Source organism: Nyctereutes procyonoides, unplaced genomic scaffold (genome assembly GCF_905146905.1).
Source record: "Nyctereutes procyonoides isolate TBG_1078 unplaced genomic scaffold, NYPRO_anot_genome, whole genome shotgun sequence".
NCBI lineage: Eukaryota > Metazoa > Chordata > Mammalia > Carnivora > Canidae > Nyctereutes > Nyctereutes procyonoides.
Window position 1 is genome coordinate 29840929 of NW_026575159.1, and position 20109 is coordinate 29861037.

At 64.1% G+C, this 20109-nt stretch overlaps 1 protein-coding gene across 1 annotated transcript in view; it reads right to left on the reverse strand.

Annotated features, from left to right (window-relative positions):
* Positions 1–242: 242 nt before the first annotated feature.
* Positions 243–20109, reverse strand: part of TRAPPC9 (trafficking protein particle complex subunit 9) — a 542263-nt gene continuing 522396 nt past the window's right edge. Inside the window, exons 24-25 of the mRNA XM_055314325.1 lie at positions 1568–1788; positions 243–964 (exon numbers count right to left, since the gene is read on the reverse strand). Coding sequence (XP_055170300.1) covers positions 797–964; positions 1568–1788 — 389 coding nt within the window. The 3' untranslated portion in view covers positions 243–796. The remainder of the gene's footprint in view (positions 965–1567; positions 1789–20109) is intronic.

Genomic DNA, 20109 nt, shown 5'->3' on the forward strand with positions numbered 1-20109 from the left:
GCCAGAGCCGTTGTGAGGGGGCTGAGGAGTGGGGCTCGGGCCAGGGTTCTGAGGGGCCAGGGAGCCAGGCCTGAAGAGCAGCAGGTGCACAGGAGGGGCTGGGGAGGGAGGCACAGGCTGTGTGTGTCGGGGTGGGGGGTCTAAGTGCTGCCTCGAGTGTGTGGGAACCCCTACCTGAGCTGGGGCTGATGGGTGGGGTGGCCCCCGATCACGCCGGGCAAGCAGACGCGCAGACACACAGATGCAGGCGGCCCCGCAGGGAAGCAAGGCAGGCCCTTTATTGGAGAGCTTGTCACAGACACGCGGACACACGCAGGCCAGGGCACCCCAAGCCCAGCCTATAGGCAGCCCCAGGCCCGGAACAGCCAGCAGAGCCTGGGGGTCTGCCTACGGGGGGCAGAGGGAACTGCTTGGCACCGACCCCCTCAGCACCACCTCTCCTGCCTGGGCCTTGGGAGAAGAGCGGCTCTGGGGGTTGCCAGTGGCCGAGGGGCAGCTCCCTTGCACGCAACTTGTCTTCCTCCCGTGGGCCGTGATCCCCAGGCCACAGGACCGGGGCAGGGCCGGGTGGGGCCGCCCTCGGGGGTTTGGTCAGTGCCAGGCTCCCGCAGGGGCCCTGGGGGCCAGTTCAGGAAGGGGTGAGGCTGCTGCGTCTGGGCGCTGCCAGGAGGAGGGACAGGGAGGGTGGGGACCGAGGGCTGAGGCCGGGGGCAGGGGGTGGGGGCCAGGCCGGGCCCCCCGCGGCTGCCGGGTCACTGTGCCCACAGGAGCGTGGACCCGGACGTGGGCAGGGGGCTCAGGCCGGTGCCTCCAGGGCGCGCACGTGCACGCTGGGCAAGCAGAACCAGGAGGGTGGCAGGTCCTTGCTCGCGCTGTCCTGGTGGAACCGGATGTGGAGGAAGAAGTCGCCGGTGTAGAGGAAGAGGAGGGCTCCCAGGCAGGCCGACTGGCCGGCGGGCTGCACCTGTGGGGAACAGGGGCGACATCAGCCCAGCGCAGCAGCGACCCCCAAGGCCTCCGGGAGACCCTGACCTGCCTGGACCGTGGGCGTGGGGGCCTCTCCAGGGCTTCCCAGCTGTGCTTCCCCAAGCAAGCGGCTGTCCCTCTCTGAGACCGCGTCTGGCTTTGGAAGGAGCACGGCACCTCCCACCCCGGGCCGTCTGGGGATTCAGGCCGGGTGAGGAGTGGCTGGGTGACAGGGGCGCGAGGAGCGTGCTGTGGACGTCACCGGTCCCTCTGGGCCGCGTGCAGCCACCGCGGGGCAGGGAGCACTGTGGGAATGGGGGCCCCTGATGGGAGCACAGGGCAGCAGGCCTGACACCGTCCTAGGCGCCCTGCACCCGCCCCGTCTCCTTCCAAACTGCGAGGCGGGGTCCAGCCACCCTGGTTCACAGCCAGGACTCAGGGCGCAGAGGAGCGAGCGCGTGCGGTCCACGGGGAGGCTGGCAGGAGGGTCCGTGCAGGGGCCCGTGCTTGCCCACCGCTGAGCCCACCGCCCAGGCGAGGGCTGGGGGCAGCGGCACCATGGCCCCGGGGGCTGCTCTGGGGCTCGCAGACCACCACGCACCGCATCAAGGTAGAACGTGCTGGAGCCCACGAAGGAGATGGCGTCGTGGAGGTCGTAGTTGTGCACACCGTTCTGGTGGTCCTGGAAGGGGGCCACGGTGAGGGCGAAGGGGCCCACGCTGCGCCGGCTCCGGTTGGTCAGCCGCACCTCCAGACGCACGGGGTCGCCCACCCGGCAGGCTGCGGCCTCACAGTCGCATGGCTGTCCGTCCACCAGCACATCTGCAAGGGACACAGGACACAAAGCTGTCGAGGGCGCTGCCCTGTGGCCTCGCTCACCAGCCTGCCATTCCCTCCCTCCCTCGCTCCTTCCCACACCGAGGCAGCCACCCCTCCGTGCAGGCTGGGCACCGTGGCCCAGTCCCTGCTGAGTGGATGTGCGGGTGCCAGAGCTGTAACCAGGGGTCTGCTGGAGGGGCCCAGGCTCACCCGGGGTCTCCCAGATGCTCCTGCCTGAGAGGGCTGAGCTGCGGCCCGGCCGGGGTTCCCGCAGGAGGAGAGCAAAGCCAGGAGACACGGGGGGGGGGGGGGGGGGGGGGAGGGGGGGGAGGGGCGGGGAGGGCAAGAACGCGGCAGGGGCCGTCTGTGCAGTGGTGAGGACCTGGCCGGGCCTCTGCCACACGCACTCCTGTGGATTCCCCCAGGGAGGGCTGGGCCATCCTGGGGCACCCCAGAGGAGAGGCCTGAGCCCAGGGACCAGAGTGGGGGCTGGGGGGCAGAGGGACAGGACGGGGCAGGGGGCCAGGAGACAAGAAGGGCCGCAGCAGGACGTCCCAGCAGGATGGCGGGAGGGGTGGGCGGGGGCGCTGCTTGGAGGCACGTCCTCGGGACAGGCTGACGGCAGGACACAGTCTTTGGGGAGAGGCCACATGACGACAGAGGCAGACATGGGAGGCCAGAGCCTGAGGCACTGGAAGAGCAGGAAGGAGCCTCCCCTGGAGCCTCCGGAGGGAGCACAGCCCTGCTGACCCCTCGGAGCTGATCCTCCAGCCTCCAGAACCGCGAGGGCGCAAACCCTGCTGCGTGAAGCTCACAGTCCGTGGTGGTTTCTCCTGGCGGCCTGGGACACCAACACGGCCAGGGAGAGGTCACCGGCTCGCTGCCCTGGCCACGGAGCCCAGGGAGGGGGGCCCAAGGCCGCACCGGGCTTTGCGTCCCCTGGTGCCAGCTGTGCAGCGGCCCGGGGGCCAACCCTGCGCCCCTCCAGCCTGCCTCCACTGACCTCTACTCGTCATATCCATGGGCCCGGAGAGCAGTGACATGACAGCGACACTCCCGTGTGCATGTCCTCACGTGTGAGCACTGCCTGGAGCCGCAGAAGTGCTCCTGCCCAGCCGCGGTGACGATTCGTCATCACGTGCCGGCTGAGTGTGACCCCGTCATCACCACGACCCATGGCACGTGGGGGAGGCCGACAGGGGACACTTCCCTACTCGCTGCTGCGGCTTCTGACACTAGGTTACTGCCAGGGAGACGGCCCTGGGGGCCGCTGGGGGCCTGGAGCCCCTGCGAGGAGGCCGAGTCCTCACTCGGGGTCCTGGAGGCACAGGTGTGGAGGGAAGTTGGGGGTGGCCTGCCTTTGGGGGGGCAGGGAAAACCCTCCCCTTGGGCAGGTGCTGTCCTCAGGGAGGGCTCGATCTCTTCAGCTGGCCTTGCACAACTGGAGCGAGTGTGTGTGTCAGTGTGCAAGCGCATGTATGAGACGCATGAGTGTGTAAGAGTTTGAGAGTGTGTGTGTGAGCATATGCAGGACATGGTGAGGGTGAGCTTGCGAATGTGTGTGGCTGCCTGAGAAACTGTCAGGATGTGTGAGAGATGAATGAGTGTGAACGTGCATGAGTGGGTGAGTGAGCACACGTGAGTGAACATGCGAGGGTGTGTGAAAGTAACGTGCGTGTGAGCACGTGTGTGCACATGTGAGCGGGGTGTGCACGTGAGTACATGCGAGTGTGGCAGCGGGAGTGTGCGCGAGTGTGGACGGAGGGGCCACTGGGAGCGGGCGGCGGCGGGGTGGGGGTGGCGCAGGATCACGGCCAGGCCCACCTGCCCCGTGTCCCTCTGAGGCCATTCCTCCTCCAGGAAAGCCTGACACCAAGTCTCCTCCCCGTGTTTTGTTTCTTTAAAATCATGAGGTTTTGTAACTCGCTGCAGAACATTTAGGAAAAACACAGAAATAAACCTAACTTTCGAGGAGCCCCCCAGAACCGCGGCCCCTCCCCGTCACCACCAGCCCCGAGGTGACGACCTCCTTCGTGCCCCCCCCCCCAGGTCTCCGCGGCCCACGTGTTTGTGAGCAGGCTTCCCGAGGCTGCAGGAGACCCCACCAGAGGAATAAGCTGCAATTCACCCCCCAAGCCCACTTGGGCCGAGTCCGCTTTTTCAGGATGGAAATCTCCCCGACGGGCGCGGTTCCCACTGAGCTCTGCCTCGGTTCCCACCGCCTGTCCCTAGGACCCCGTGTTGGGACCGGGGCGACGGCGCAGAGGTCGTGGTGCTCCTGGGAGGGTCCGACAGCAGGACAGCGGGGCCCCTGGGAGGCTCCGGCCCCACTCCACCCCCTGAGCTCCCGCCTCGGGGCCATCGCTGGCTGCCACTCACGCGCCCCAAAATCCAGGCCACGCCCCGGGTCCCCCTAGCACCTGCAGCCCAGCGCAGGAGTGCCCGGTCTGAGCCCCGCCCCCCGACCCGGAGATAGGCCAGGAGGGGTGCGCGGGGGAGGGGGGGCTGCCTGCGGGGGGGGGGGGGGGGGCTCAGTGCGCAGCTGGGCCTCAGTAACGCAGCCGAAGAGCGGAGGCAGCGGGCTCAGTCGAACCCTCTTGAATCACGGGGACCGTGGAGAGAGCAGGTGTCTGCGCGCCTCGGCTGCTGGTTCCATTAAGGGAAAGATACGATTATGTGCAAATCAGTGAAGGGTGGCTGCCTCGTCACACCTCGGCTCGCGTTCTCCCCGCGGAGGACTGTGCGGGTCACTCGCCTGCTAGGGCGGCTGAGGACTGGCCTCTGGCTCCTGGGCGGCTGCCCCCAGCCCTGCGGGCTCCCCCAACCCCGGGCAGGGGGAGGGGAGACTACGCTGCACGCGGCCGCAGCAGCCAGTGGCAACCCTCCCCTGGTACTTTCTAGAAGGAGCAGGAATCTGGGGCCTTGAGGTCAGGCCAGGGCAGCAGGGGTGGTGCATGGGCCCCTGGCTAAGCAGGAGGCGGAGCTGGGGTGTCGACTGTGCCTTGACCCTTCATCCCGGGGAGGCCTTTGCCAACCCACCTCCTGCACCTCATCTGCAAAACTGGGATAATGACCCCGGGGTAGGCGAGAGGACCCGAGAGAGGACCTCCCCCCGCTCTGGTCCGAGCTAAGCGCTCCTCCCGGGCCCTGGCTCACTGGCTCTCGCTTGTAGCTGTGCCGGCTTCCCCCCTCCCCGGGGAAGGGGTGCGGCCCTCTGGGAGGCCAGACCCCACCTGCCCTGCTCCCTGCTGCGTCCTCACTCAGTGCAACCTGGCCCAGCTTATCCTGGCCTCAGTGCTGGAAGTCCTGCCTCCAGGAAACCCTTGGTGCCAGGCAAACGGGACAGCTGGGCGTGCCACCCCGGGATCTGGCGGCCGTAATGACTGCCCACCAAACTGGAGAATTTCTGTGCTAGGAAAGCGGCTGTTTCCTTCCTTTCTGTAGTCCAGCATCTCAGACCCAGGTTCAGGGGCCCCAGGACTCCCCGGGTCACTCCCCAGGTCCCTGGGAGGACACAGCAGGGCAGAGCAGAGGTCCGTGGTTCCCTAGAGAACAACGGGTTTCTAGAATCAAGAAGGATGCCATGGCTGGTCTGCCCTGGGACCCATAGGGTGCTGCTTCAGAAATCTGGGGGAAACGTGCCTCAGGACGCTGGGGATGCAGGATGCTGGGGATGTGGGGATGCTGGGATGCAGGGATGCGGGGGATGCCAGGACGCTGGGGTTGTGGGGATGCCAGGGGTGCCGGAGACGCAGGGATGCCAGGATGCACAGATGCGGGGATGCAGAGATGCTGGGGATGTAGGGATGCCAGTGATGTCAGAGATGCAGGGATGCCAGAGATGCGGGCCGTGCTCAGGTGGGGCTTGGCACCCCCCAGCACTGCGGCCCAGTGCACCCCCGGCTGAACCTAGCTGGCCCCTCTGGCTCTGAAGCGGACCAACTGTCCCATCCTGGGAGGAGGGCCCCGCTGAGCATGGCTGGGAGGGGCAGCTGGGACCAGAGTGGAGGCCTAAGGGGGCCACCAGGGGTGACGGGACTCACTAGGAAGGAGCTGGGGAGGGATAACAACACTGCTCGAAGGGAAGCCGTTCAGGAGTCATTTCTCAAGTGCAGGAGGGATGAGGGCCCCCCGTTAGCCGCGGGCCTGAGCACAGGCAGGGCTCGGCTCTGGCTTCCTGTCGACTCCCGTCCGCGGTGGCCCCCGTGAGGACCCTGGGTCAGCCCCCTGCCCTCTGCACGGGGAAGGGGGTGCCTCGTCCGCTGACCCACAGCAGGACCGGATCCCTAGAGTGGTGGTGGGTGAGCTCCTCCTCTGTGTGTCTAGGGGACTGGCCAGCCGGCCCCAGGCAGGCGGGGACGCCGCTGTGAGTGTCCTGTGCCGCCCGCACGTCCTCCCCTGGGGGCCCTCGCCACCACCACCCCTGCGGTGCCTTCCTCCTGTGTGCGGAGTGGGCCCACTGAGGCCCGTGGGAGGCCGGGTGTGGTGTCAGGGGTGAGTGGGCCTCACTCCTCCCTTGGCCTCCAAGGTCACCTCTTCTCTTCCATGTCCCACCCCATGGTGGGTGACCCTCCTGCTTGGCTCTGCGGGCGGGGTCGGGGCTCCTGCACCTGCAGTCGGGGCTTTCCCCCCACTGGGCACTCACGCCCAGCCGTCAGCACGCCCGGGGGGTCGGCGCTCAGCATTGCCCTCCCCGCCCTGGCCCAGGCCCGCATCCCAGCAGGCGCCCTGCGTGCCCACGTCCTGTTCTAGCCCCCACACACAGGCAGAGGGACAGTGTGAAAACGCCATTCAATCCTGTCCCTCCTTTCCTGCCAGTTGGCTTCTCTTTATGTTGAGAACAAAAGGGGGGCTTTGGTGGGCTCCCCCACCCAACACAGGCTGCTGTCCTGCCCCACTTCTTGATCTAACTGCACGACCTCCCTCCTGCTCCTCCAGCCTGCCCAGCACATGCCTGCCACAGGGCCTTTGCACCCGCTATGCTCGCCACCTTGGCCCTCTCTTCAAGGCCATCCCCGACCACACCGTGAAGCATCCTCCCACCTTTGTCACTCTTCCGTACCCTCTCTGTTTTCCCACGGCTCTCAACAGCTTATCTCTTGTTTACCCACTTGCTTAACTATTAACCGTGTTCCTTCTTCTGTGGATGCTGCAGGAGAACTGGCACTTGCCCGTGTCCCCAACGCCAGGCCAGGCCGGCACTCGCTCTGTTTGATATCTGCGGGATGACCAAGTGGCTGGACCAGTGCATGCGTGTGCTTTGGGGCTAGGCGAGAACCCCCCACCCGTCGCTGGCTGTGCCCGGGCCCTGGGGGCCCCTGTGACTCTGCCGGGGGTGGGGGCTGGGCTGTGACCCTGAAGCACCCTGAAGCAGAGAGGACGCTGGGCCCACCCGCCACTTCCTGGCTCCGAGTCCCTCCGCGGACAACGATGTGACTTATGCAGGAGAAGCTCCTGGGAGCAGGTTCGTCCCTTCCCCCCAGTGGTCACTCGGGCGGCAGCCGCCCTCCCCCTCCGCCCCCCGCCCTGCTTCGCCTTCACTTCCAATAGCAGCCAGAGTCACGGACTTAATTTTGTCCGGCCCAGAATCCCTCATGAGACGGTCGCTGCGGTTATGCTCCCGCACGTCCTGGCTCTGGCAGAAACACTTGCTATAAATAGATGCCGAGTTGAGGAAGGGCGGGGGGGGGGCGCACACTGGGGGGCGCGCAGAGCCCAAGCCGCCCATGCCAGCCTGTGCTCTGGCCAAGGGCGGCCACTGCTGCTGCGAGGATGGGGTATAGGGGCCCCTGGGCGGGAGGGGTCTCGGGGCCAAGCCCCCGACTGGCAACCTCACATCCCTCCTGGAGGGCACACAGGGCAGGTGTGGCTACCCATGGGGACACTGAAGGGAAGGGGGCTGGGGGAGCCACAGCCAAGGGCCCGTCCCCGACACCCCAGCCCATGGGAGCCTGGCCCTGCAGAGCTGGCTGTGAGCCCGCAAGGTAAGCAGGGGCAGCACCCACATGCCCGGGGGGGTTCCCAGAGGAGGGGGCCTGGGCGAGGTGCCCATCGCCCAGGTCTTGGGGTCGGTGTGGGGGGTGGGGATGGGGGCAGGGCCTCTGCCTCTGGCCTATTTCCTGTCTCCCCCCAGAAGGGGCTGGAGAAGCTCCACCACCAAGAAGGCTCCCGGAGGGCAGGCACGAGGCTGCTTAGGGCCCCCCCAGCTTCTGCCACATGCGGCCTCCACGGGGCCTCCATGGGGCCTCCACGGGGCCCGGCCCTGGTTCGCAGGGCTGTTGGGAGGGCCTGGCCTTGCGAGACTCGGAGGCACATCCTCGGGCTCTGCCAGCGGGCTTTGGGCCTGTCACTCTGGAGGTCTCCGCGATAGAGGACGCCCAGGAGAAGGTGGGGAGGGCAGTGCAAGGCCTTGTCCAGACGCAGCCCCGGTGCCCAGGCCTCCAGCACACTCCGGCCCGACTGCCCACTGCTCTGGCTCCGCGAGCACCTGCTGCAGCCCCGCCCGCCCCAAGGCTCCACAGCATCCTCCCGTCGGGTCAGAACCTCCGCTGTCCCACATCACAGGAACATCAGGGTGCTGGGCCCACGGGGCACCCGATTCTGACATCCGGTGCCCATGGTCTCAAAGGGGGCAGCAGAGAGGGGCAGGGGAATGGGTGCCACAGCGGGACCTCCCTGGCAGGGCGAGCCCCCACCGCAGGCTCCCGGGGGGGTGGGGTGTGAAGGGACATGTAAGACTCCAGCCCACCCCAAGGCCATGTGCAAATGGACTTCAGTGGCAAAGAGGGTGGATTTCTTGCTCAACTGGCCTATCCAGCAACCCACTGGCTTCTCCTCTGGACAAGGCTCCCGGGGCCGGGGGAGCACGGATGCCCGCTCCGCCCTCACCCATAGCTCAACCCTCCCTGCCTTCGGAGATCGTAAGAAACAGGACGGCCGAGGAGACGTTAGGCACAAATGTCTACCTTCACATGAAACATTTTAAAGATGTGGGAACGAGGCAGCGGGAGCTCATTAGGGGACATTAGGGGAAGACCCAGGAACAGCCCAAGTGTGGCGGGTTGGGGGGCTCTGCGCAGCCGGCTTCAGTTAGGACGCGGGTGAGACTCACACACACCCCTTCCGAGTCAGCGTAAATTTCGGACGCGCCTACATTTTAGAGTCGATTTGATTGAGGTGACGCTTGGGAATTAATGGAAAAGCTCTGTCACACTTTAGTGAAGCAAAAGAAATTCCAGCAGAAAAGCAAGCAGAGCCTGGGATGCGCGGAAAGCGGCGAGGCGAGGGGACCGTCCTGCCCGGCAACTGTCCCCGGGAAGAAGGTGCAGGGGGCTCTAGCACGCAACCCTGCAGGGCCCAAGACCCAGCAGAATGCGGAGAACTTTAACGCCAGCGGGCTGGGGACCAGCTGATCAGTTTTCCCTCTTTACCAGGTAGCCGATCTCTTCTCCTTGGCTGACAGGAGGCCCGGAGCCCATGGAGCACCAGGCGACAGCACCACGCCGGCGCTCGGGGGGCCGTGAAGTCCGCACCCTCGTACGTATGTGGACACGCACGCTCCTGCAGGTCTTGACTGGTTATGCCCTTCTTAGTCCAGACATTTTAAATTTAATTTTGCTACTTTATTGCACATCGAGAGAGAGTTTGGAAGAGAGCTGGGAAGCATGGGCATGGCCAGGAGGCGGGGTGACGGCGTTCTGGGGAAGGGCCTCGTGTGCAGCCTGGGGGGAGCCACGGACCGCACAGCACCCCCCCTTCCATGAGCCCCCAGTGCTGTCGGGGGTGCGGGCTCAGACTCGGAGGCGGCCAGAGGTGGAGGGTGACGGGCGGGGGGGCCGGCTCCGTCTGCCCCGGAACCACAGTGCCGTCATAGCGCCGCTCCGCGACCGGGGCCCCACGGGTCACGGGGCCACAACACAGGCTCTCTCTGCCCCCCTCAGCGATTGTCAGGGCGTGCTCCGTACGAGGCCAGAGCTTCGCTCTCGATCCACCAAATGGCATGTGTGTTTAACAGTTATTGAGGTAGCTAATTAGTTCATAAACCAGAATGCCTCCTCCCCGGCATCCAGGGAGGGAGCCTCCAGGCCCACACGTGTAATTACCCTCAAGTGGAGAACAGCTCCTGAGGAGCCGTTTGGCTCTCTTGGGTAAATAATTTACTTTTACAACTTTTCATTAAAGATTAAAAGGAATTAAATTAAAATTAAGGCGAGTTGGAATTGCACGGGAGGCCCGAGCAGCTTGGAGTCCTCTCATGAAGGGGCTCTCCGGCGCCCGGAGCACATCCACCAGCCCGCCCGCACTGTCCTGCTCACCGCACGGGGTCACTCCCCACTGCAGCCTGGGCCACCGGCTGCCCCTGTCCGTCCCTGCTGTGTCTTCACCCACTGGGGGCCCCAGAGGCAGGGGCTGAGGCTTACTCGTCTCTCCACCAGGGGATGCCTGTGCATGAAGGCCTGTGTGAGGGACGGCGGTGGTCCCTTCCCTCAGCCGCTGCTCCCGCCACCACGACAGGATATTAACTCCCGTTCTTCCAAGGCTCCCTGTGCACTTGGCACCGGTCTCAGTGCCTTGGATGGATTATCCCATTAAGCCCCACAAGGGCCCTATGACAAAGGGGTCGTCCTGTTGCCATTTTATGGATGAGGCACACAGAGCTCCGGTCCCCTGGCTGAGCTGAGACCAAACCTGCAGGGCTCACGCCGCAGGCTTCTACGTGAGTTCCTTCGCTCCCTGCGGCAGCAGCTGGTGACACAGGCGAGACGGCCCGTGGACACAGAGGAGCCCAGTGCACCTCCAGCACGAGAGCCTAGAGCCCCTGTCCCTCCCCCAGCAGCTCAGCCGGGGCCCTCGCTGCTCAGAGGCTTGCAGAGGCGAAGCAGGACGGGAGGGAGACTTGTCAAGGGCTGGGCTGGGCCAGCGGGGCTGCAGGGGCCAACCTGAGAGGGACCATCCTGCTCCCCTCGGGGCCGATCAATACGCCTTTGAAATGAGTCCAGCCCATCCCCGGAAAGGGTTGGGTAGCCCACCTGGTCGGCCCACCTGGCCACGCATCTGAAAAGTCTGGCCCGATCCTGTCACATGCTGGTCTGAAAGTCACAGGGGACGTCTCAGCTGTGACAGGACCAGCAGCCAAAACGGAACACATCTTTGTGGGGGTCAGAGGCCAGGGATGCTCAGGGGTCAAGACCACAGCCCCCGGCACGGACCACAACATGGCTCTCAGGCAAGCCTGGCCCTTCCAGAACCCGGGTCCCTGATAAGCATCCTTGCTCCAGGGGTCAGGGCCTGCCAGCGGCTCTTCCGCATTCCTGTCTCTGCACGCTGCCCACCTGCTTCCAACAGCTGTGTGTCCACTGGCAACAGGGTCCAGCTCCCCAGTCTTATCACTTTCTGGAGTTGCTGACCATGGCTTTGTGGTACCCCCAGTACCCCCAGTTAATGTGACCCCCACAGCTCCTTCTAATCTCCCCAGCTACTGGGGCTCCTGGGTCCACAGGATCTGGATACTTCATCTTCTATCTTCACAGATTCAACCAACACTAGACTACATGTCATCCATCTATACCCATCCACCCACTCACTCACCCACCCATTACCCAAGCTTTCATCCCTCACCCACCCATCTACTCACCTATTTATCCTCCATCCATCCACCACCCATCCATCTACCCATCTGCTATCCATTTATCCACCACCCATCCATCTGCCTACTCACCATGTATCATCTATCCACACATCTACCCAACCACTCATCTATCCATTCACTTACCATCTACTATCCACCCATCCATCCATCCACTCAACTAACCACAGACCCATCCATCCACCATATCTGTCCATCACCACGACCCACCCATCTATCCATCCATCCATCTGTCCATCCATCTCTTCCTCCCTCATTCTCACATTCACTTTTCATCCTAGCTCAAATTACATTCCCCCCCCCCTTTTTTTTACCAATTTGTTCTGTTCTTCCTTCAAGGTGATATATCCCCAGTGCCTGCTGAACTCTCATTCACCCTTTAGGGCCTAAATCTACTAATGTCTCCAACAAAGCCTTTCCTATTCCTTCCATATTTCTCCATGCTTCCCTGGGGCCTTCAGCGTGCCTTTACTCAGCTGCCTGAATCAAACAGGCCACAGTGAGTCTCACGTCTGCCATTTATTTGCCGTTTGCCCTCTGGAAAGCCACTCATTTTAGGAGTTCCAGAATCCTTACCTGGAATACAGCCTGAAGGCAGCTGTGGGGATGAAGGGAAAGGGCCCTCAGCGCGCTGAGTTGAACTGTGTCGGCCCTCTTCCCTCACACGGCTATAGCTGCCTTCCAGGATGGCTTGTGGTCTGTTGGTCTGTTTCCTCAACTGGAACATAATTGTATTGTTTACACCTCCCAAACCCATTTCTTGGCACTTAGTAGGCATTCGATAAACATGTGCTGCATTGAACGGACTTCATCGCGCCAAGGATGAACCCTGGAGCTGAGAACTGCAGACTCTGGAGCACTCCTGGTTCATCTGGCTCAGGGGGACCCAAGCGGGCAGCAAGCCCTCGGCCAGCACCGCCAAGGCTTCCCCTTGGAGGCAATCTGGGCCTCAGTTTCCTTCCGTTAAATGAGGGAGTCACCTGCGACCCCCCAGAGCCCTTTCCTCCTTTGACTGCCTGGCCTCAGCGGTTAATCACCAGCTAGTGCCACCGCAGACTCACTGAGGGCACAAACCCTAGAGGCCTACAGCTGCTCCCAACAGAGGCAGGCTGGACGTCCCCAGGAGCACAGATGGTCGGTGGCGGCCACTGATGCCCACCCAGGCACTGCTCTAGGGTGAGACCTCCGTCCCCCAGGGGCTGGCAGTGCTACCTGCAGACAACCCCCCACCAGGAGCAGCCCTGACCTAGGAGCACTGTGCCACGAGGTCACTGCCCCTTCCCCAGGTGGCCCACACTGACACGTGGGTATTGAGGCCCAGAGCCTGCACCCCAAGGAGCCATCCCCGCTCCAGAGCTCTCCTGGGCCAGCAGAAGCCTTCACGGGGTGGGGGTGGGGGGCGCATCTCACCCTGGCTCCTCCTTGCACCCAGGGTGCTCCCTCCCTGTCTCCCACAGGGCACAGCATGCCAGTCTCCACCTCAGTGCGGGCCAGGGACCTCAAGCTGGGATGCGAGCCGAAGGGACCACTCCCTTCCCTGCAGTGGTAACAAAATCAGCCTTCCGTTTGGGGTCACAGACTTAAGCCCTGGCTGAAGGTCTTTCTGAGCTTCTACATGCCCATCTGTAAAATGGGCCCAAGCACCAGGTGCACACAACACCCTTGTGATGGTGACACAAGGTGAACCACAGGAGCTTCATGGGACACGGTCCCAGGAAGGACCGACAGGACCATCTTCTTTGGCTGTCGGGGGCCAGTAGAACAGGGGGTGATGACATGGCCCTCTGCCTGCCTCAGGGACAGCGGGGACAGTGCCGTGGTGGGGCAGAGAGGCGGAGACAGGCACAAAGGCCGTGCCTGCCCTGCTTCTCCCCGCTGGCCCGGTGCTGGCGGACCCTGCTCCTCGGGCGTCTGTGCCTGCAGAGTCCTGAATCCAGGGCTACGCAAAGCACACGGTTTAGGGGCCCACAGGCGGCTCTGAGTATCGGGGCAGCGTATCTCGGTTGGCCTGTGCTCTCTAGTGCTGACCACCCCGGGAGCTGCCCAGAGCCTGCTCTGACGGCACCTGTGCAGTGCCATCCAGGGTGGGGGTGGGGGGCTGTCCAGGTCCTCGTCTGCTGCTGGGGCCGCTGACACTAGGGGTGCCATCCCACCCTCTGACAACGCCTGGCTTCCTGCCACGGCTGCAGATGGGACGGCCGCCGCCCCAGAGCCTTCCACGACCCCGGTGGCAGTTCCCGATGGAGGTCTAGCATGTCGCGTGGCCAAGGATGAGGAGGGATGGTCTTGCTACTGGGCATGATTCCTGGCCTGCGCGCAGCGCCTGTGCCCGTCCTGAGTGAAGCGGGGCACTGCCTGCGGCTCATGGGTGCCCTGTTCCTGTGCATGGGCCCCCAGGCCTGCCTGATGACCCCGAGCCCAGGTCAGAACCCGTCCCGCTTCCAGACTGCCTGCAGTGCCCACAAGCTGTACACCCAGCGGGCGCTCAGTGATGGCTCGCTGGCAGACATGCCTTTTTCATCTGAGGGGGATGCCCCAGCCCAGAGCAAGGACGCTTCCCACAGTGAGACACATTGCAGGAGGCTACGGCCTGGCCCTGGGGCCGGGAGGGCTTTTTCAGTAATTAAAAATGTGGTCCTGCTGGAGCAACCTCATTTTTAATTTTAAACAACATGGTCCCAGGGGTTGTGCTTGGGCCCCAAGGTGGCCTCCTTTACTGAAGAGGGCAATGGGCGGGGTGTGTGTGTGTGTGTGGAATTAAACACAAGTTCGTCTTTGCCCCGTCCTGCTCACAAGGGAGTCCTGGGACATGCAGAGGCCAGTGCTCGCCCCTGGAATGCCGCCCCTGGCCGCCCCTGGGAATGGCTGGAGGTGCCCGTCGCCCTGCACATGTCAGCAGGAGCTGGAGCTCATGCCGGGGTCCTCTGTGGGCGGGCGGCTGCATCGTGCTGGGCTCCACGTCTTCCCAGCTGAGGGAGTACGCTCCATCCCACCCATCTTGCCAATGAGAGAAAACCCAAACACCAGGGCTCGGTTCAGAGAAAACCCAAACACCAGGGCTCGGTTCACGTACAGACTGTTCCGACATGCTGGCTCTCACGCTGCTTGCAGGGCATGGAGACGAGGCCCCGGAGGGGAGGCAGACACCGACCCGGGACCCAGGAGGGGACAGCCCACCCGCCTATGATGCGCAGGGCGCTAGGGCAGGGGGGCCAGGGACTGGGGCGGTGCGGGGGGGAGCGTGTCACGGGCACAGAGTGCTGGTTTGGGAAGCAGAGAAAGTTCTGGAGCTGGAGGGGGTGACGGCCACACGACGTGAGCACGTTTGATGTCATTCAACTGTGCAAATGCTTACATGGTAAAGTCTACCTTATGTGTGTTCTACTACATCAAAAAAATAAATAAATATGTGAAAGCAAGAAACATTAAATTTATAAATAAACTTCCTTAAGTGTTTTAAACTGTGTTTAAGTAAGTTTGTAAGTGGGCCAAACAGAATCAAGGGCTCCCTAAAAGAGACTGCTAAAACGTCAGACTCGTAAACAGAATCCTAAGACGTGTACGTGGAACTGAAAAGCTTAAGGAAGAGCTAAGATTTTGAATTTAATGTCATAAATTCAAATAGCTTTTAAAAAGAAAGCAAAGTCTTTGGACAAGTTTTTTTATGGGGGAAATAAAAACCACCCCAAGAGCCTGGAACACTTGACACCGGGAGCGCCGGGGGGCCACCTCCCTCTGCCTCACCCCTGCGGAGGCCCCGGTTGAGGCCCCCCCTTGTCCAGCAACACTCATCAGGCACATCCCAGGGCTCCAGCTCCGCTCCCCTTAATCCCGTGTTTCCTGAAATGGGCCCAGAGCCACCTGCTTCCAACTGCTTTGGGACAGGGGATGGTTCCGCGGAACATTCCTGGCCTCCCAGCCCAAGGGAAGGGTCCTAGGTTGTGCCACCAGCCACCGTCTGTGACCCTGACCACAGGAGGTGGGTCTGGGGACAGCCAGCCCGCCTGCTCCCCTGGCCCCTCCAGGGAGCACTCAGTGGGCAGTGAGGCCTCTGGATGGATCGCTGGGCTCACATCCCTCATATGCAGGGGTAAGGACGTGTCCCTCTCCTGTTTAGCGCTGGGCAGGGCCTGTTCTTTCCTGGAAGTTTCTTAGGTCACGCGCCCGTCACTGGGCCCCCAGAGGTCGGAGGACGGTGGGCAGCCCAGGGCCTGTTGGCCCAGCGGTTCTGCGGGCAGTGCTGTGGCCCGGGACCGCCCCCCCCCCCCCCGGAGGAGGCCCAGAACAGGCCATCCAGGGGGGATGCAAACCACTCTCCCTGGGTTGCCCCTCTTAGGAGGCCAGCCTCTCCTGCTCCCCTCTGGCAGTGGGCTCGCAGCCCCCCTCACGGCCACCTCTGGCCCTCGATGGGCTGCCGGGTCCCCGCTGACCCCCAGACCTCAGAGCAGGGAGGGCCTCGTGGACTCCTGCGGTGGCGCCCCTGGACCTCTGTGGGCCTGTACCCCTCCCACCAGGAGCACCTCGCGGCCACATGGCAGGCCCTGAGTTGGGGGGGCACAGAGTCCGGCAGGGGCGGCAGGACAGAAGGGAGCGCAAACATGAGGTGGTTGGAGGAGACTCAGGCTGTGGACAGGGGCCTGGGGCCCCAGGGGCGGGGAGGAGGGGGACCCCAGGGGCAGGGCTGGGAGGGGCAACCTCAGTTGGCTCCTTGGTGCCTCCTCTCCCCGGCCCCGCTGACCTGCACCCTCCAGCCTCTCCAGAACCCTGCCAGGTCAGCTCACTGAGCACCCCTGCTGCAGCATCTCATCCCGCCGCCCCCACTGCCCCCACCGCCCCCATCCCATGGCCTGCCCTCAGAAAGAACTTCCCCACGGCTCCTCCTGGTGACTGTCCATCGGCTGCCCCTGCTCTGCTGCCTGTCTGCTTGGGCCTGGTGTCCCCCCCTCCATGTCTTAACCCCCCTCAGCAACGGTCCCAAATACTCTTCCATTTGCTTCAACAAGCGCCCGACACTTTCTCCTTGGCAGCACGTGGCGTCCCCACATGCACCACAAGCCCAGGTTAGGGTTAACCGTGCTCCACGCCTGGCCTGGGATGATGGGGAGCCACTGCACTACGTGGCGCGGGGTGTAGCAGCTCCAGGGCCTGGGTTCAAGCCCCAGCCCTGTGTCTGCGAGCCGAGGCCACCTGGCCCACCACACTGCAGGTGCCTGACCTCCGGGCTCCATCCAAACACAAAGCCTGTGCATGTGTGTGTGCATGTGGTTCAGGAACCTACCGGAGGCTCTGGGGAGGGTGGGGTTGGGGCCTGGGGTGGGTGAATACGGGCCCTTCACTCTCTGTTCTTGGGCAGGGAAGACAGGGTGGTGGTGGGAAGACAGGCCGGGGAGGGCCCAGCCTGGTGGAGTGTGGGGGAACCGGGGACCCCTGCCCGTTCCTCCCTCTCCAGCACAGGCACAGGGTGGCCCTGGGCTCAGGCTTCCACAGCCCAGCAGCCCAAAGGACGCCAGGACCAGGCAAAGCTTCAGGCAGGTCCCCAGAGGCCCCAGCAGCAGAGAAGGTCCCCTCTTCATCCCTCCCACCCCTGTGCCCCTGCTCCCTCCCCTGTGAAGCCCCGGGCCTGCCCAAGTAGAGCAAGGGGCCCCCTTAGGTTCCCCAGGCCAGGATGTGCCTTGCTCTGTGCACAAGCTCTGAGCCCTGACTGCTGGGGTCCAGGGTCCTCATGCCAGCCCCAGATGGGGGCTCTGAGCTGCTCCAGGGCCTGCGGGGAACACAGGGGGCTCCACTAACCCAGCAGGGAGGCTCCTGACCCTCAGTCCCTGCCCGGACCTCCCGGGGGAGCTGCTCTGTGCCTGCCAGTAGGATGGGTGAGCACCACAAATCCCTTCCAGGTCGCAGAATGTCCCACCTTGCTGGCGGGGACTTGTGCAGGTCCGCCCCTACCACACACGACGATGCACCTTTCCCCTAGCGGCAGGCCCTGCACCGAGTTTGGGGTGAGGGTACGCTGAGCTTCTTCATTCTATGCTTCACAAGAGAAGCAATCTTGGCACAGTTGTAAAATCCAACCCCCGCCCCAATACCTGGGGTTGAACCTTATGTAAAATTATGCAGATCTCATCGGCTGTTTGCCGACTGGTTTCTCATGAACAGATTAAAAATTAGAGACAAAGAAGTCCTCAGAGACGCAGGAGAGGTGGGGTGGGGGTAGGGACTGGGCACCTGTCGATGCCCCCCACCCTGGGCCGGGCACAGCCACTCACGGGAGAGTCGCGTTCTGTAGCCGGGTGGGGTGCAGCAGCGTGCCGAGGCCAAGCCAAGGTCTCGAGGCTGCGGGGTGGCCAGGCCGGAGTCAGGCCTGCCTGCGTGACCCCATCAGATTCCACCCGGCCCCCTCCACTGGCCCGTCTCTCCTCACCCATCGCTGCCCACTGGCGAAGGCCCACGGAGGGCGGGGAGGAGGTGCTCAGGTGATACCTGATGATGGGCCGAGACCCGCCCCCGCCTGGAGCAGATGCTGTGCACCTGCCTACCTGAGCCCGGCTCCCCGGGGCTGCCATCTGCCCGGGGCCACTTAGCCCTTCCCGCACGGCCCTGGGAGACAGGTGGTGGTTTGCAGAACAGTCTGTTCTCGGGGAGCTGGGGGCAGGGGGCTCCTAACCTGACATCCAGGAGATGTAATTAGGGCTCCCGGCTCCTGCTGGTCTCAGGTGGTCACATGGCATGCGCCCCACCCTCGGAGGCTGGCTGTTGCTCCCAGCCTCCCCGGGTCATCTCCGGTCTGGGCGCCCCTGGGGGCCCCTTAGTGGGTTCTGGCTGGGCCCCTGCGCCACATCTCTGCCTCTGCGCACGCCCTGGTCCTGGGGTCCGCCCAGCGCGCCCGGGAGCCGCAGATGGTGTTTCTCGGCGCACCCGGCACGTGGAGCTTCCCGGGAGGAGCCCGTTCACGAGGTTCCAGGTGCCCACCCGAGGCCCCCGTGGGCTCTGAGGCGCCCACTGCAAATCCGGCAACAGCAGGTGTAGCCCAGCAGACGCGGTCCAAGCCCCTTCCTCCAGAACAGCTGGAGGGGCCCCTGCAGATGGCTGATCCCACACCTGCACCCCACAGCTAACATCTGAGATACCCCAGCTGGACACTGGGGTGTTGGGGGCACAGGGCCCCTGGGCCCTGGCGATGTATGTAGCACAAATGCCCCGGAGAGCTGGTGGGGGCCCGGAGGCGGCTTCGTGGGCCGCGGGGGCTCGTCCTGCTGCTCTGTGCCGCTGGGCCCCGGGGCTGGAGCTCCCCACACGGCGGCGGCTGCAGAGGGGCAGGAAGGCGGTGGAGGCCGGGGCTTCAGGGAGGCTCGCCCTCCTCCGGCCCGCAGCCGCATCTGTGACACCTTCGCAGGGGCTGACGGTCCTGCTTCACCGTCTGCCCCAAACACAGTCCAGGTCCCTGTGGTGGTGCGACCTGGCCCCCCGCTCACAGGCCCTGCCCAGCCTTCCTCCCAGGCCTCAGCCCCCACCTCTGAGGACTGGCCCAGCACCAAGTTCCTTCCAGGACCCCCGCCCCATCCTGCCCCCACCCGCACAGCCAGCCATCTCCCCAGCAGCCCTGCTGACAGACCCCACCTGTCATTCCCGCCACCACCCCGGCTCAAGGAAGGCCAGCAACACCTCTATGCTCCCCTTTTCGCGTCCCCTGCGTCTGCTCTGCGGGCCAGACCTGCCAGCTCCACCTCCAGCTCCACCTCCAGCTCCAGAAGTCAGGCCACAACGGATGCACCAACTTGGCCTCCTGGCGGCTATTCTCATTCCCCACGCGGCTGTAGGAGTCGCATCGTGTAACTTCCCTGCTTAAAAGCCACTAATGGTTCTTAATTTCACTTGGAATAAAAATCCACATACTACAGCGGCCTCCCTGGGGCCCCTTGTAGCCTGGCTCCTGCCTACCTCTGTCCGTTCCCTGCGGCCCACGGGCTTCCTCTTCCTCAGATGCACCAAGCTTGCTGCTACCTCAGGGCCTTTGCACGTGCTGCTGCGCCTGGAATGCGACCTGCACATGACTGGACCCTTCCCATCATTCGGCTCCCAACTCGAGGTCCACACACACACACACACACACCAAGAGAGATCCTCCCTGGGCCTGGGGCCCTCGGCTGCATTCCCTGGTTTCATATCTCAGCAGCCTTGCACCGATCAAACAGTCTTTGTGTGGGGGTCTCCGTGGACCACCTGTCGCTGCAGCACAGTCGGGAGAGGACAGAACAGAGCGTCCCTCACACCCTCAGAGAGACCAACCCTACCGGCCCCTTGACCTCAGACTCCAGGCCGGTGAGGCCAGAGCGTTCTCCCGTGTGGGCCAGTCCATCTGGACCTGTTCCGGCAGCCACAGCCGCCCGCTCTGGAGAGGCTTACAACGGGGATCCCGGGGGGCCGGCTACCCCTGCTGCATGCCACACTCCCCCCGACACCGCGGCTCCAATGGCCATTTGGTTTTGTTCCTGATCTGAGCTGAGGTCAGGGTGAGGGAGGGCTCGGCTGGGCATGTGTCTGTCTCTGACCTGCGCGGCGCCTGTGGGGCCCCGGCCCCCTCCTTCCCCACCCTGGAGGCTGCCTCGTCCTCAGGGTCCGTGTGCACGGTCCTCATGGCATCACGGCCCAGGTGCAGACACGGAGGGCGGCAGGGGGGCGGC